This window comes from Bidens hawaiensis, unplaced genomic scaffold, assembly GCF_021521415.1.
Source record: "Bidens hawaiensis isolate Kalapana, Puna unplaced genomic scaffold, B.hawaiensis_p1.1 tig00010168_1, whole genome shotgun sequence".
NCBI classification, from domain to species: Eukaryota; Viridiplantae; Streptophyta; class Magnoliopsida; order Asterales; family Asteraceae; genus Bidens; species Bidens hawaiensis.
This window is the reverse complement of record NW_027491771.1, coordinates 57828-74053: the sequence shown is the minus strand read 5'-3', so window position 1 is coordinate 74053 and position 16226 is coordinate 57828. Positions and strand designations below refer to the sequence as shown.

At 33.1% G+C, this 16226-nt stretch overlaps 1 protein-coding gene and 1 pseudogene across 1 annotated transcript; one reads left to right on the top strand and one right to left on the bottom strand.

The window, feature by feature from the left end:
* Positions 1–1988: 1988 nt before the first annotated feature.
* LOC143534438 (omega-6 fatty acid desaturase, chloroplastic-like) lies at positions 1989–5843 on the bottom strand. Its single transcript, XM_077028928.1, has 9 exons — positions 5805–5843; positions 5676–5730; positions 5099–5484; positions 4805–4956; positions 4599–4721; positions 3540–3717; positions 2444–2562; positions 2256–2370; positions 1989–2150 (listed from the first exon to the last, which is right to left on the bottom strand). Exons 1-9 carry the CDS (start codon positions 5841–5843, stop codon positions 1989–1991), a joined length of 1329 nt encoding a protein of 442 aa, XP_076885043.1.
* An 83-nt stretch (positions 5844–5926) lies between these two features.
* Positions 5927–14230, top strand: LOC143534437 (patatin-like protein 2; annotated as a pseudogene).
* The last annotated feature ends 1996 nt before the right edge of the window (positions 14231–16226 follow it).

Sequence of the window (16226 nt, the reverse complement as noted above, 5' to 3'; positions counted from 1 at the left end):
GGGTTTGGAGATACCCATTACCCATTTATTTTCTTTATTATAAAATTGTTTATTAATTATAAATAATATATTTTTTTAAATAAAATAAGATATTAATTTTTAGTATATCCGTATTTTATAGGATTTTCATATCAAATAATTTATGAGATTAATTTTTAATATAATGAGATGTTATAACTCGTTTAAGAGCTATGTGGGTTTGGTAAAACCTTTACCCGTGAATTCGAGTCAAATGCGTGAGAAACCTTCATTTACAAATAAAACAATCTGATGGCTTGAGAGAATGATTGTTTTACATTTTTTGTTTTTTAATATTTACTTTTTGGATTTTAATTTTCTTTATTATGAGAAAGTTAATAATATACTTAGGGTTTGATGATGAAAGGGTTTCATAAAAAAATTGATATGTTATAACCCGTTTAAAAACTATCTGGATTTGGTGACCCATGACCCACTTATGTTTTTTACTATAAAAGTATTTAGTAATTATAAATAATATCTTTTTTTTTAAATTGGATATTAAATTTTAAATATATCCCTATTTTATAGGATTTTCATATCAAATAATTGATAAAATTAATTTTTTATTTAATGAGATGTTATAACCCGTTTAAGAGCTATCTGGTTTTGGTAAGACCCATACCCATGAATTTGGGTTAAATCTATGAAAGGCCTCCGTTTAAAAATCAAGCAATCTGGTGGCTTCCATAAAAGGGGGGAGCGACCACATCGCGATAAGCAGGATTTTAGGGTGTTCGTTTATATATATTATAGATAGATAGAATATATTAAAATGATCAAAACCATAATAAGTTGTTGTTGTTATTATTATTATTATGTAATGATATAGTAACACAATTCTCTTGTAGATCCATATGATATACAACTCCAAGTCGGAGTGTTAATTCATCAGATAAATACTGTCTTAAAATTTGTATACCGCTATACAATCACTGACATATGTTATGCCATATATGAGTGTATAGTGATGGATCATACATCATATATGACTGTATAATATCATATCAATAAAGTAGTGACGTATGTAGTGTGTGTATAGTCTCTATTATAAGATGTGACTAGTTATGTAGTAATATTTGGTTAAATCTTAATTTTAGATATGTGAAAACTTCAATTAAGGTATTTGAAGTTTGATTTTCATATTTTGATCACAAAACACCTTTAAAGGGTATTATTTTGTATTATCTCCTTTTAAGTGTTATTTTTATTGTTTTTCATTTACATATCGTACGGTGTGTTTAAAAATAGTAGAGAGATAAATGTTGTATCAATTTACTGAAAATAAAGAATCACATGAATAACCTCATAAGAATGTATCTGTATTTGTTCTTGGATTGAAATTTGTGGCAACTTGCTAACTTTGTGGTCATGTTGACGACTTTAACGATAGATTGGTTAAAACGATAAGTATAATGCTCATCATTAATTGTTGTGTATATTGCTAATTCAGGAAAATTGTCGTACGGAGAAAATCAATAGTAGCCTAAGATAATGTTAGCTGACATATGATAACATTCGGTATGTAAAATACGATCTCAAAAAAAGACGAGAGCGCTATAACGTCTTTTGCGTTAGGTAATAAATGTAAGGTGACACATACTTATCATTTTCATCTATTGTTTGTTTGTTTGTGTTTTAGGTATCCATGAGACCATGACTTGGACCACCAATAACGAAGACCTGTATGGTTAGCAACTAACACATGGGTTCACAAAGAAATCATGCTACTACCACTTGTACCCTACGCATGAGCGGTTATACTGCGAACGTTTGTAATCTTTATCTTTGAAAATTAACAATGTTTTTTAAAACCTGATCATCTATTGAAGCAACACTCATCTAGTTTAGCGAACTACCAGTTATACTAGTCTCACTCTGAAGGACCGAATGACTTGGACGATAAATATAAATACCAACTAAAATTTAAATTAAAGAAAAGAACAAAAGAAAAAGATAAGGGGATTGTGTTATGCATAATCGGGCATTATTCTTCTAAGAAATGCAATCGGACCGGATATCTCTGGAGCAACCTCTTCAAACGAGATGTAATTTCTTTCCTCGTTGTACAAATGACATGTTGTCAATATTGTCTTCATCAACCGCCAGTTCCATGACGCTTCGTTTAAATACTACAAGATAGTCCATACGAATGTCACTTTCAACCCATTTAACTTGTTCCATATTTAACCAATTTTTTTAATTAAATATGTATACAAAATGGCAAGGAATCATACTTTTCCCCAATTCTCTTGGATAGATTTATGAGCAGCACGAAGATTGTAACTAGGAATCTTTGTCGAAATATGATGAGGTATATGAACATTAATATCATGACAAAGAATCTCTATCCTGTAACATACAATGATACAAACCTTAAGTTGTAACATGATAATTATTACTAAAGTTAAATATACAAATATACCAGCGAGGATAATCACAGTGTACAGTTCCATTAAGTTGGGCACGGGCCGCATTCCATTCGTCTAATGGTTTGAACGGTATGTGAGGCGCGGTGTGGTGAACCATTGTGAAAGTGCTCATCTGCAAATACAATAGTATTAATTTAATTTGATAAAAGGGGGCGGTTAACTTACAAACTATAACTATAGTAATAAAATTATAGTGTATTGATTTTTATTAATTCTAACTATCATTTTTTTTGTTGTTGTCGATTCCAAATTTGTGGCTAATAATGATCCCCCCTTTTATCTTATGTGTTCCCAATTGTTCGCGACTAACAGAATATTAACACCCGCTAGTTGCAGGTAGCCGGAAAAACATTTTTGGCCAAAAAACTCATTTTTTTCCGGAAATCTCAACATTTCCGTCACAAACATATTTATAACCTTAGATCGAATCTTTAGAAACATTTTTCTAGTGAAACCCCAATTATTGAGATCGTCAGAACCCTAGAACCATCGCCAGAATCGGTTGGTGATGTTGGTTGGTGGTGAGTCAGTTTGTGGTGGTGGTAGTGTTCATGTTGAATTTCCTGGCAAAAAATGTGACTTTTATGGCTAAAAGTGCTTATCCGGCGACGTAGAACTAACAGCGTTAGCATTTTGTTAGTCGCAGACTATTGGGAACAAAAATGATAAAAGGTGGAATCGTTATCAACCAATTCGTTAGTTGGGACCAGTAACAATCAAAAGATGATAGTTGAGATTAATAAAAATCAGTACACTAAAATTATAGTGAGTAGGAATGAGGTAACATTGATGTTAAAAAAATAATACTTAAAATAAAATTACGCTACAAAATTTGCAACAGCGTAATTTATTACACTATAGAATCTACAAGTAGAGTAACTTTCTTCCTTGTAAATTTTGTGGCATAATTTTATTACTCTAGTTATAGTTTATGATACAACGTAATTACACTATAGAATAATCTACCAAAATGCTATCACACTTTTTTTCGTTCGGTTTGCATACTTCGCACGAAATAATGATTTTGTATTTGATCCATCTCCGTAAATAAAGTTAATACGTAGTAGTAATAGTTAATTAGTTACATACCCAAAAGTGATAGCCCAGCCATGGCATTAACCAGAATTTTATCCATCCGACTATCCCCGAGTAGTAAATAATTAATGGCCATCCAATTGCCATGAATGCAAAAACACAAGCAAGGCTTATCTTTACTCTACCAACTTCATTTGGTCTAAATTTGGTCAAATTAAAATGCATGATAAACCTGAAAAGATTATTAATAACAACTTTTATTCACTTTTATAGAAATATGAATGTGTTACAAATTAATTACTGAGACAATGGTATTGCAATAGGAATCTAAATCTTTAAATAAAATGATGTTCGGTGCATTTGACCGATTCCACATTTGGTTGTTTCTTTTAGTTTGACTAGGCTTGTAAATGAACAAAACGTTCAATAAACTATTTGTGAACATTTTGACAAGAAGTTCGTTTGTTTAATAAATGAACAACCACGAAGCACAATGTTTGTTCATTAGTTAAATAAACAAACACAAACACAACTCTCATTCCTTCGTTCATTTATGTTTGTGAACGTTTGTTCATTTGAATCCGTTTGCGTTTGGTTATGTTTCTTGTATGTTTATTACTTTACATTTTTTTAAGTTGGTTTATATATTTATTCAAGTTTTTAGGCCCGCTACAATTTAGTTTACTTTCATGGGATTAAAATATCACTTGTCACAACTTAGTAGTTTTATAGCTTCCTAGGCTCAGTGGATTGATGTTCACGTTTACATTTAATTGGTTTTCTCACTAAATTATGTTTGTTCATCTTAATTCGTGAGCCATTCGTTTATACATTTAATGAATGAGCACGGACACATGCATTATTCTTAACGAGCGAGCACATACAAAAAGACCTCGTTCGTTTTAATTGTTCGTGTTTAATCACTTGTTAAGTTAAAGTTAATCAAACGAACACGAACATAGCTAATTCGTGTTCGTTTACAAGCCAAATGTTGACCATTTAAGATAAACCACAATCCAAATTACAAGTAAACACATCGATATTGTCACCTTTAGATATAGAGATGACAACATGTATGTATGTATGTATTCGTGTGTGTGTGTGTAACATTACCAGTGCGATATAGACATGATGGGGCGAATAGGACCATAACAGTATATGATTACGTTACTAATAATCGGGGACTCATCAAATTGTGTTTTCATAATAGGTTGCCAAGCTGTATCTTCATATAACCTAAAGTTTCATACAATGTAGCAAATTAAAAAAAAGTTAACTAAAACAATATAAGTAAAAAACTTATAATATATCATGCATACATGTTTGTTTTTGCATGATGTTTGTCATGTTTGAAACGCCACGGTTCATAGGGGTATATTATTGGCAAGAAGGCTAAAGTTCCAACAATATCTTCTAACAATTTGTTCTTTGAAAAGGATTTGTGTGCACAATCATGACCTATTATAAAAAACTTTTGAAGAAACAAAAGTTTAAATTAATAGAATAATATATGCCAATGTGGGCTAGCCAGTAGAGGTGCCCAAGACAGTTAACTAGTTATTAACCGAACCATAATAATATGAAATGAAAAAAACGAAAAAAAAAAATATTACCCCGGTAATTGCAGTTCCGGTCCAGGCCCAAGTGAATGGAAGAAGATACCAAGGGGATTTAGAGATCATAAAAAGCCCCAATGCATATGATGTTGCGGATATTAAAACCGATTTCCATGCTTTAATGTTATCTATCTCAAACACCTTTTTCGGAAGAGTGTCGATGATGTTTTTTAAGGTTATGTTGTCAGGAAGTGGTTCTCCAATTTGTCTAAAACCATAAGTTTCACATAATTGTTTTCTATGTTGTGCATTGTCTTCTGGTAATGGTGTTGTAACGGGACTCGCAACTGATTTTACGGTTTTACCCCTCAAAAAGGGTGTTACATGTCTATGGTGTGTAGCCTTACATTGAGGAAGAATTGTCCATTTCAAATAAGATGTACCTGAAACATATACTCATAATAATTTTTGTAAAATTTTAATAATATTTTTCGTTTTATTTTGGACTGTGTTATAAAAAATCGAAATCCAGCGTAGTGATAAATGTTTAAAACAAGTTTAAAATGACGGAATTGACATGATAATAATAACTTGCTATGAACAAAAAAAGAAATTCGATAGTAGGGATTCGTACATGTTGGATACAACGACGCATGCCTATGCCCGTGAATTGGCTTATGCAAGTTACCCTAAATCAAATTGAACACACATGTTTTAAACTACAATTAAATGAAAGTGACTCGACCATAGATATTGACGTTACCTTCAAAAGAAAACCAGAATACGGGAGTGTGTGAGCCATTGGAAAAGTGTGGTACTAAAAAAGAACTGAAAAAGCCGATTTAGCGGGGTTTAATACATATACATCTATATAAGGCAGCCAACATGTCGTATGTGCCCGCATTTAAAAATGTTCATATGACTGATGTTGATGTGATTACAAGAGGTGTGCATTTAACATTCGTGAAACGATGGAAGTGGTATATATAGTGTGATCCTTATCGTCGTCGTATATTATTGCAAATGATTTTATACTTGATAATTATAATAGTGTAGTTTGTTTTTCATTTTCATGCAAATTCAATGACAAATGAGTGAGTTTGTTACGTCATGTATTAGTCTTTTAGAGGGGTGAAATCATGTTCCCTGAGTTTTTGCAAAAGGCATCTATATGATATACGAGTGTTACGTTTAAACGTCTAAATCGCAAATATTTAACAAAATTGTCTCGGTTTATATAAAGTAAATTATGGATAGACCGTCTGCAGTCTTTGATACTATAGCCCAACTAATATTTTGTTTGGTTAGAAGAGAGCGGAGTAGGCCATTATGTATCACGTGTTAAGTAAAATGTACAAATATTTATATGGCTTTCACGTTTTGTATCTAAAATTAGTTGTATGATAAAGAACATCTATAAATAATTACATACTAAAAATCTATTGTTTTCGTAATTATGATAACTGTTATCAGGAACTTACGGGACCATGTCAATACCTTGCTAACCAACAAGATTGAATAAATTATAGATTCTGATGGATAGGTTACCTGCGTAAGGTTATTAAAAGAAGGTTGGCAACCTAGGTGGATTGAGGTCACACGTCCAACATGAATTTAGTTTAGAACGAGTTAACGTCAATATGGGTTCTAAGTAAAATGAATTATTGTCAAAACGAGTTGTTTAAAGAAAATAATAACAATTTGGTTCAGGTCAAATGGGTTTTGTCAAAATCGGAATGGATTGAAATGCGATGATTTTAGATAAAAGGTAAAATCAATTTGCTAGAGGCGTGCCTGTACTAGATGTGGCGATGGCGATAGAGTGGCAACGACGTCAATATATAGTGACAACAGCAAAGTGGTTGCGGGGTGTTAATAGCGGTAGTGGCAATTCGACGGTGGTGGCGGCGATATCAAGTAGGCGGTGGAGCCAAATATTACTTTTATGCACGTTTCACTTTGGTCCCCACTTGACACATACCAAATAATTATGACTTCTCGACACTTCTTATTTTTATTAGTCTTTATGAAATAACTCAACCCATACTAATAATAAATAGTCTACTAACAATGTCACTATGACATGCCTAACTTTCATGTTCGTTGCTAAAGATAGTCCAATTCCTTAAAAATATTAATTTTATAACAATCATAGCATTGCACCTAAGTGTCTGTATACACACACATATATATGAACGACAAGAAAATTTTAAACAAAGAAAACGAAGGAACCACCGGTAGGAAGCGGAAAGGGACAAACAACAACAAAACTGAAAAACAATCACCCGAAAGTGTCAACCTATTACATGGATAAAAGAGATTTAATCCAATCTAACCAAGCAATCTCCTTATTAAAAGACCTAGACTTAATCCAACCATAAAGATTTAGCAAAATCTCTTTCATAATTGCATCCGTGGACAAACACCGGTGGTTAAATATTCTTGCGTTCCGTTGCTTCCAAATAAACCGCATCGAGGCACATAAGTATATGGACACATAAAATTACATCCCCGTCATGTTGACACTCCCTTAATCATAAAAGTGACAAGAGTCATGAGTGACGTTTATTAAAGTACCGATATAATTTCATTATCATATTATAATAAGTTTTATGTTAAATGAAAAAGACAAAATTCATATAGAAGAAAAATGTGTCAGATAACAAATACTTTGTTGCTAATTAGTCTCATTCTTTTGTCGGTGGAAATGAGTCTCGTTCTTCTTCATAGAAGAAAAATAATGTTTGGTTGTCAAATAAATGAATTGAAATGGGAAAAGATTCAACTACTTAATGAAATTATACTTTCTTTCTTTCAATCCAAGGATTTTAAAATAGTTGAATGGAATGCTTAAACATTACAAAAAAAATCTTTGACTTAGAGAATCATAAACAGAAAAAATATGAACCCATCTAAATTATAGTTTACGAATTATTCTTTCATAAATGGTTACCAAAAATTTTAATATATAGCCATAATAACTTGTGTATTTTTTGTCTAAATATTAATAATATTTTATCGAAATCCATTCTAATCGTATATATCATCACATAGCCTTTCCTTTACAAATTATATTTTCACATATAGTTACCATAACTTAAGATGTACTCATGTACAATAAGTCATGAGTTGTATATTTTATTTATATTCTATGTAGTATTTATCTTTTATCAAATTCATCTTATATATATACAGGTCACATAACATTCAACATTTTATTCACATAATAATCAAAAGTCCATTTAATATTGTAATCCATCATGTCTATTAAGGAATAATAACAATATCATTGCAAGCACAAAAAAATAGAAATCTAATTACGATCCTCAGCATCGACGGCGGTGGAGTACGAGGGATTATTCCAAGCGCAATCCTTGATTTTTTGGAGAGCAAACTACAGGTATAAGTTATGAGTATGGTTGAATTATATACATTTTTTTTATAGAATAGTATTGGTTTAAGACTTGTTGAGACTTGATAGATGTTAGATGGGGAGAATGCAAGAATTGCTGATTATTTTGATATTATTGCCGGTACAAGCACCGGTGGTCTTGTGACAGCTATGTTAGCTGCTCCAAATAAAGATTGTCATCCGATTTTTAAAGTTAAGGATGTTAAAAGTTTTTATCTAGAACATTGTCCTAAAATCTTCCCACATGATAGGTATGCACATATAGTTAGACAATATTAGTTGATATGTGCAAACTTTGTGTTATCCACTTATTATATTTTCTGACTTTGCACAATATGTAGCAATCCATTAGCTCCTGCTGCAAAAGTGGTGAAAGCTATATCCGGACCACAATATTTTCTACATAAGATTATACAAGAAAAACTACAAGAAATACGACTCCATGAAACATTAACAAATGTCGTTATACCAACATTTGACATCAAGTATCTATAGCCAATGATCTTCTCAAGCTACCAGGTATTTTAAAGTTCACACTTGAGACACCATAAATATTATAACTAAGAAAAAAGATATGTTATTTTTTTGACAACGTAATATTGTACTAATAGTTGTGTTTGTTTAATCAGTTGAAGTTGAACCCGGGCCTTGATGCCAAGTTATCTGATATATGCATTGGAACGTCAGCAGCACCAACTTGTCTTCTATCCCATTCGTTCCAAACCAAAGATCTTGAAGGACGGTTACTAAAAGAATTCAATCTTATTGATGGTGGAGTGGCTGCCAACAATCCGGTATGCCCTGTATATATAGGGGAAGGTTCATGTGCATTTCAGTCTTAACATGAGAACGTGAGAAATAATACCTGTAAGACCCCGAATCCCGGGAATCCTACAGTTGGTAATCACGTCCACAAATTCACAAAAATTTAAAACCAATCGATTCGTTTTATTTAAAACAAGTTCAGAGTAAATAACAGCGGAAAAGTTTAAGTATTAAAAATCCCAAAACACGGGTACAGATGTCCAAAATCAATTGTAAATAAAATATTCGTTTTATTTGAAATCTTCATCTCATTAAAATCGTTTCAGAGTAATAAACAGCGGAATAGATAACATCAAAATTCACAAAACCCGGGAAAGTGACCAAAATCAAAATTTAAATACTTATGGTAATAATTTAAAAGAAACAGTTTGCGTTATTAATTCTTCGACTAGATGTGCCTTCAATCGTCCGAGTAGTCTCTAGCACATCCAAGAGGAAATCTCTAATCCTCAACCTAAAAGTCAATCTAACATACACACAAAGTCAGCTTGAGCTGAGTGAGTTCAAGTGTTCATAAACAATAATTCATACTTTATTTCAAAGCTATGGTTATAAACAATAGAGAAGGTATAAATAAAATAAATTATATATAATTCACCAAGTAATACAATCATCGTCGAACACACGTACACAGGCCTCTCCACCACGAGTCAAGACTCGAGTAATATATTTGACCCGGACGCGGTAAGACCTAAGCATGTGACACGAGCCTCTCTACCACGAGTCAAACCCGAGTAATATATTTGACTCGGTCACAGCTTATACATCCGAGCACGATATACGGGCTTCTCCACCACGGGTACAACCCGAGTAATATATTTGACCCGATCCCGGCTCACACATCCAAGCACGTGATACGGGCCTCTTCACCACGGGTACAACCCGAGTAATATATTTGACCCGATCACGGCTCAACATCCAACGGACCTCTTCACCATGGGATTTTAAAAAAACCCGAGTAATATATTTGACCCGCCAAAATGATGATCACGTCACACGGGCCTCTTCACCATGGGTACAACCCGAGTAATATATTTGACCCGGCCGTGAATCACCATGCACACACACAACAATAAGCCTACATACATCATTCTTAGTCACGAGAAACTAAATATCATTACACAATCGTAGGCTATAAGGTACACATCCTCATACGTACATACATACCTCCATATATACATACATATATATATATATTCCTACATATAATATATATATATATATATATATATATATATATATATATCATCCCATACGGGAACTAAGTAGATATGTTTACTCATATTCAATTACTACCAAGTCTGCTAACGTCCTCGAGTGTAGACCATCAATAGTGTATGTAACCTTAAGGACACAAGACCATGAACGAGTCTAAAATATCCTAATGCATATAAAATAATTCAAATATAGCTTTCAAAATGCACCATCACGAGTGAGACCATGTAAAACTATTCAAATCATTGTAACGAGTAAAATCGTTTAAAATTGTGTTTCGGTGTGTATGCTAGCCCAAAACGTAAAAGAGTAAAAAGGGCATCATGAACTCACCTGAATCAACCGAACACCTGTAATGAGTTAGGAAATCCCAAAGTGCACACTCATAAGTAAGGGCCTGTAAATTACACACAACGCGTTACTAATCTAGACCGCAAGGACACACTTGCCTAATGGGCCGCCCAAGCCCAACACTTTGGCCCAAGGCCCAACAACTTGGCCCAAGGCCCAACACTTTCGCGCAAGACCCAACCACTTGGCCCGAGGCCCAACCACTTGGCCCGAGGCCCAACCACTTGGCGCATGGCCCAACACTTGGCCCGAGGCCCAACCACTTGGCCTCAGACCCAAAACTTGGCCCAAGGCCCAACACTTGGCCCGAGGCCCCTAAAACCTTTCAACTAACCAAAACCACCGATTAAGCCTAAAACGAACTTATTGATCAATACGAATATAACATGCAGATTTTAGCATGCAAAGATGTATTTTATTGCATAGGAAAACCATGGAATTAAATTATTAAATTTTTACCAGTGTTACATAAATATCTTAAGTTTATAAAAATATTTTTATTATATTTTTCTAGTGGACAAAAAAATCATAAAAATTCTTCTAACACAGAAAGGTATGTGCAGCTATTTCAGCTGCGCAACAAAATGGTTTTATTTTTATAAAATTCATTACCCAGCCAAATTAAACGATTCCAATTGGGTTTGGTTCCTAACTCAAAATATTAACTTCCAGAAGTGGAACCAACCAATTTAGACTTGTCGAAAAAAGGTTATGATGTCGGGAAGACGGACCAGAATCCGTCGTCCCGCATCAGGTTTGACACTCGATTTTATAAAATCATAAAAACTATTCAAATCTCGTCCAAAAATTACGTATTATACCTTTCTGGAAACTAGACTCAAAGTAGAATATCATGGAATCAAGAATCGATCAAAAACAGTGGATTAACATCGCGTTACAGACCCTACAATAAACGTATACTAATCTGTCAGCAAGCTGTTATCATCAAAACTCAATCTTAAAGACCAATAAACGCGTTAATATGATCAATTAAGGTGTAAAAGACATGGGGAATCATAAAACCGAACTTGAATTGAAGTTTTCAAGGAGGAAACATGGCGGGGCAGAAGAAAAACGAGCAGGGGGGGTCCAGGTCCGACGGCTGCAAATAGGTTTAGGGTTTGAGTTTTCTTTTGTTTTATGATATAAAATAGTTACATCCAAGTCCCTCCAAATTGAAGTATGTAGCAACTTGGGTGGAAAGTTAAGTGAGAACGTTTACGAGGTTTGCAAGGAGCTCCCGAGAAAATGCCGGGTCAAGCCCGATAAATATACAAACTCTACAACGTGCATGCCGATAAACGAAAATGTCGGGTGCTACATACTAGTATAATACTTTAAGTCGTAAGAGGAGATGTTTTGGGAAAAAAGATGGACAAACGGACTTTTAAAACGTATTACAAGGCTCTAAATTAAAAAGATGAAACCCCGGCTTTTTGACCAACATTTATAAACGATCAAGCCGATTAACAAGATTTACGAGCGTTACAATACCAATTTATAAAAAAATAAGAACATAAGAAACAATACCAACTACAATATCAATCTACATAAATAATTATTTATAATAACAAAGAAAAAAATCTAAAAATTACAACAAAATAATCAAAATCAAGAACAAAATAATAACAGCAAATACCAACAAATACTTATATCAACAAAAGAAAAAAAAATAATAATAACAACAAAATATAAATAAGCAAATACTTATAACGTCTCATAATAAAAAATTAGCAAATACGAACAAAAAATAGCAGCAAACACTTATAAAAATAAACCTAATAATAACAACAAATTGGTTCTTACTATTTTCATGTTAAGAATAAAATGTATTTGATCCTACTTCATATTATATATGCGTGTATATCACAAAGAGCATATCTAATTAAATCTTTAGTTTTCACGTTTGACTTTCTTGGATATTAACGAGTACGTATATATTATATATACAAATACAAATAATCATCAAAGTATTAAAATATAAAACTTGTACTGACATATATAATATGGGCTTGTTATAATAGAAAGTATAGTTTTTGTAGGAAGGATAAGAAGTAATTTTATCCATTGATTTTGAACATGCGAAAACCTTATCCAAAGATTAGGGTAAGGTTAAATTGAAAACTCACTTGAGTTGTGAAAACCTGCGAAAACCCTATGTAACATCGTTTTTTTTGTTACATGTAATATATGTTGTAACATTTAATACAAAACATCGAAACATAAAAAAAAATGTTTTGCTATTTTTTAACATTTTTTTACTAATTTTTATATATGTTTTCAGGAGAGAGAAAAAGTTATATTTATATTTACATTTTTTATTCACTTTAATTGTGGACCACAAGATTCAAACATTAATTAAAAACATGTGGTTGAAAATAGGTTTATAGAGTGTTCACAACTCAAGTGGGTTTTCATTTTATACTTAGCCTGTAAGATTTTATATATATATATATATATATATATATATATAGTCTTGTGTGTGTGTGTGTTAATTGAACTCCTAATCTTTCCTAATCTTTGTGGTTTGTACATTTGGCTAAAATATTTTTTGTAGACTTTGGTCGTGATCAATGAAGTAACTAAAGAAATATCAGTAAAGCCAATAGAATACGGGCGGTTTCTAGTTCTGTCATTAGGCACAAGATCCCCAAAATTTCAAGAGAAGTATGATGCTACCCAGTCCTCTAGTTGGGGCGTTCTGGGGTGGTTGGCTGATGGTGGCTCTACTCCATTGGTGGATGTTTTTACTCATGCTAGTGATGACATGGTTAACTACCATATCTCTACCGTCTTCCAAGCCCTTCATTCACAAGAAAATTATCTTAGAATTCAGGTATTTGTAATACTTTGTTAATATTTATTCACAAAGTTAAAAAAAGTGGCTAGCTAAATCAAAATACACCGTAGCAAAACTTACTTTTTCTAAAACATTTTTAATTTCTACATTCTACAATTACAACTCGTTTAGAAACAGACAACATATTTAATAGATTCAAGAACCACCCATATGTATGAAACACGTTTTCTCAACACTTAATATAACTGATATAAATGATGACTTTGTTATTTGCAGGATGACACTCTAAGCGGTGACATAGTTTCCATAGATTTGACAACACAGGAAAACTTGCAAAATCTAGTGAAAACGGGCGAGAACTTGTTAAATAAGCCAGTGACAAGGGTGAATCTAGGCACGGGCATATACGAACCTTATGATCATCACACTACAAACAAGATGGCGTTAAAAAAGTAAATTTAATTGGTTTTTTCTTCTAGTTAACATACTTATCTTAGAAGTTATAACAAGTGTTTATGTATTTGATTATCATAGGTTTGCAGCAATGCTCCATACGGAAAAGAATGCCCGAGAACATAGAGGATAGTTTAACCAAGGAAAGTCGACCGAAGATCCAACTGCTGTTTCACAAATGATGCTACTTGATTGATATTACTGGTCTTTAATTACTTTTGACGTGCTTGTATATTATACTTTTATGAGTTTATCAAATAACAATGTAATTAAAAATATCTTGTATTTCAAATAAGCCTATGGTTATTTGCTTTATAATATGTTTTTTTATTCTATCATAAAATATGCAATCAAACACTAAAAGAAAACTTTGGCCTTATGATATATTTATTCGGTTGTTTATCTACTTTCAACAGTTTGTTTTGTAATTGACCAAACTTACTAAAGTCAATATGCAGCCAACTTTTATAGTGTAAAAATAGGTTTGCTAAGGCGCAACTGCACATTTTGTACGAAGCAGCGAATGATCAATTAATGTAAAATATAGCAACAACTATGATATAAAACGCAGTAAGTCGGTAACTATTGATATAAACGCAGTAAGTCGGTAACAACTATGATATATGCTATGGTCTTTGACTTTACCAAATGGATGCTACTTTTAGTCAATCTCATTTTTCGTCTAACGTCTCAAAAACTAGATCCATTTAGCTATTTAGTTCTACATATTCTGATCCGCTAAAATGTTTAGTTTTATTTAAACGAGCCAAGTTGAGCCCGAGCTCAACTGGGCTCGTTTCGACTTACTAGAGCTCAGCTCAAGCCCTTTTTCTAAAGCTTGAGCTCGGCCCGTGATTTATTTTTAATTAATTTTGTATATTTTGAGAAAACTCTCAAACGAGCCTAAGCTAGTCTTGAGCTCATGTAGTACCGTAAATGAGCCGAGCTCGAGCTCGAGCTTGATAATTTACTCACAAGCCGAGTTCGGGTTTTGAATAGAGCTCGAACCGAACCGAGCTGAGCTCTGTGTAAGGTAAACGAGTAAGCTCGAGCTCGGGCTTGGCTTGGCTCGTTTCACATTAGTCACCAAAGACAGTCCCATTATAACAGAAAAATAATTCGAGTTTCCTTTAAAAAAAAGTTTATTACCTTCTGTTACCATCAAGATGCTGCACGTTAGTAAAAGTTATGAACATCCAACTAAAGTTGCTCTATGAAAGTGAACCATAAGAAGTGACGTTTATTATATTACCGTAGGTAATAGTTTGGGTTACTATAAAAGTAACAATATCATGTAAACGTCTAAAGTGATTTTTTTTATCATTATCTTATCATAATAGTTTTAAGGGCAAATTCTCAAAATAGGCCAAATGATGGGAGAGAAACAAAAAATAATCCAAATTTCGAAAAATTTCTAATAATGATCCATTGAAAACTCACGGAGCCGTGACATTTGGGTTCGTGCCATGAGTTTTCGCTAGCCACTAATATTATGCCACGAGCTATATGTGTGACTCCACCAGTAAGATTTCAAACCAAATCCGTCTGACCCGTGAGTTTGATACCAAAACCGTCTCATTGAAAACCATCTCATTCGTGAGATTTGGAAAAAAATTGAATCCACCTCATTCCACCATTGATTCTCCACCATCACCATCTCCGTCCTTCAACGCCCAACATCATCATCTCCAGTCACCGTCAACTACACTATCTCCGACCACCGTCGCTTTCACCATCTCCAACCACCATCGCCTTCACCATCCGACATCACAATAACATTATAACTAACATAGTCTATAGTATGGTTAAAGTTTGACAACGGGACTCTCCAATTTAGAGGGTTCCGTGTCCTAAAAAACAAGAAATGGCCGTTATAAAAAGTAATTAAAAAAAAATAAAAGTCATCTTGTTAGTAATTTGGGTCCAATTATTATAACTTTGGTCGGTCGTAATCAGTCTCATTCTTCATCTTCATGTCCAACAACAGTGCTGTCCACGTTACCACCTGACCTGACTGACGTGTAACTGCAACTCTCTTCTTCCCCTTCACACTAACAAATTATTATTATTATTATTATTATTATTATTATTATTATTATTCAATCAATCTATTAACAACACCTGGCACC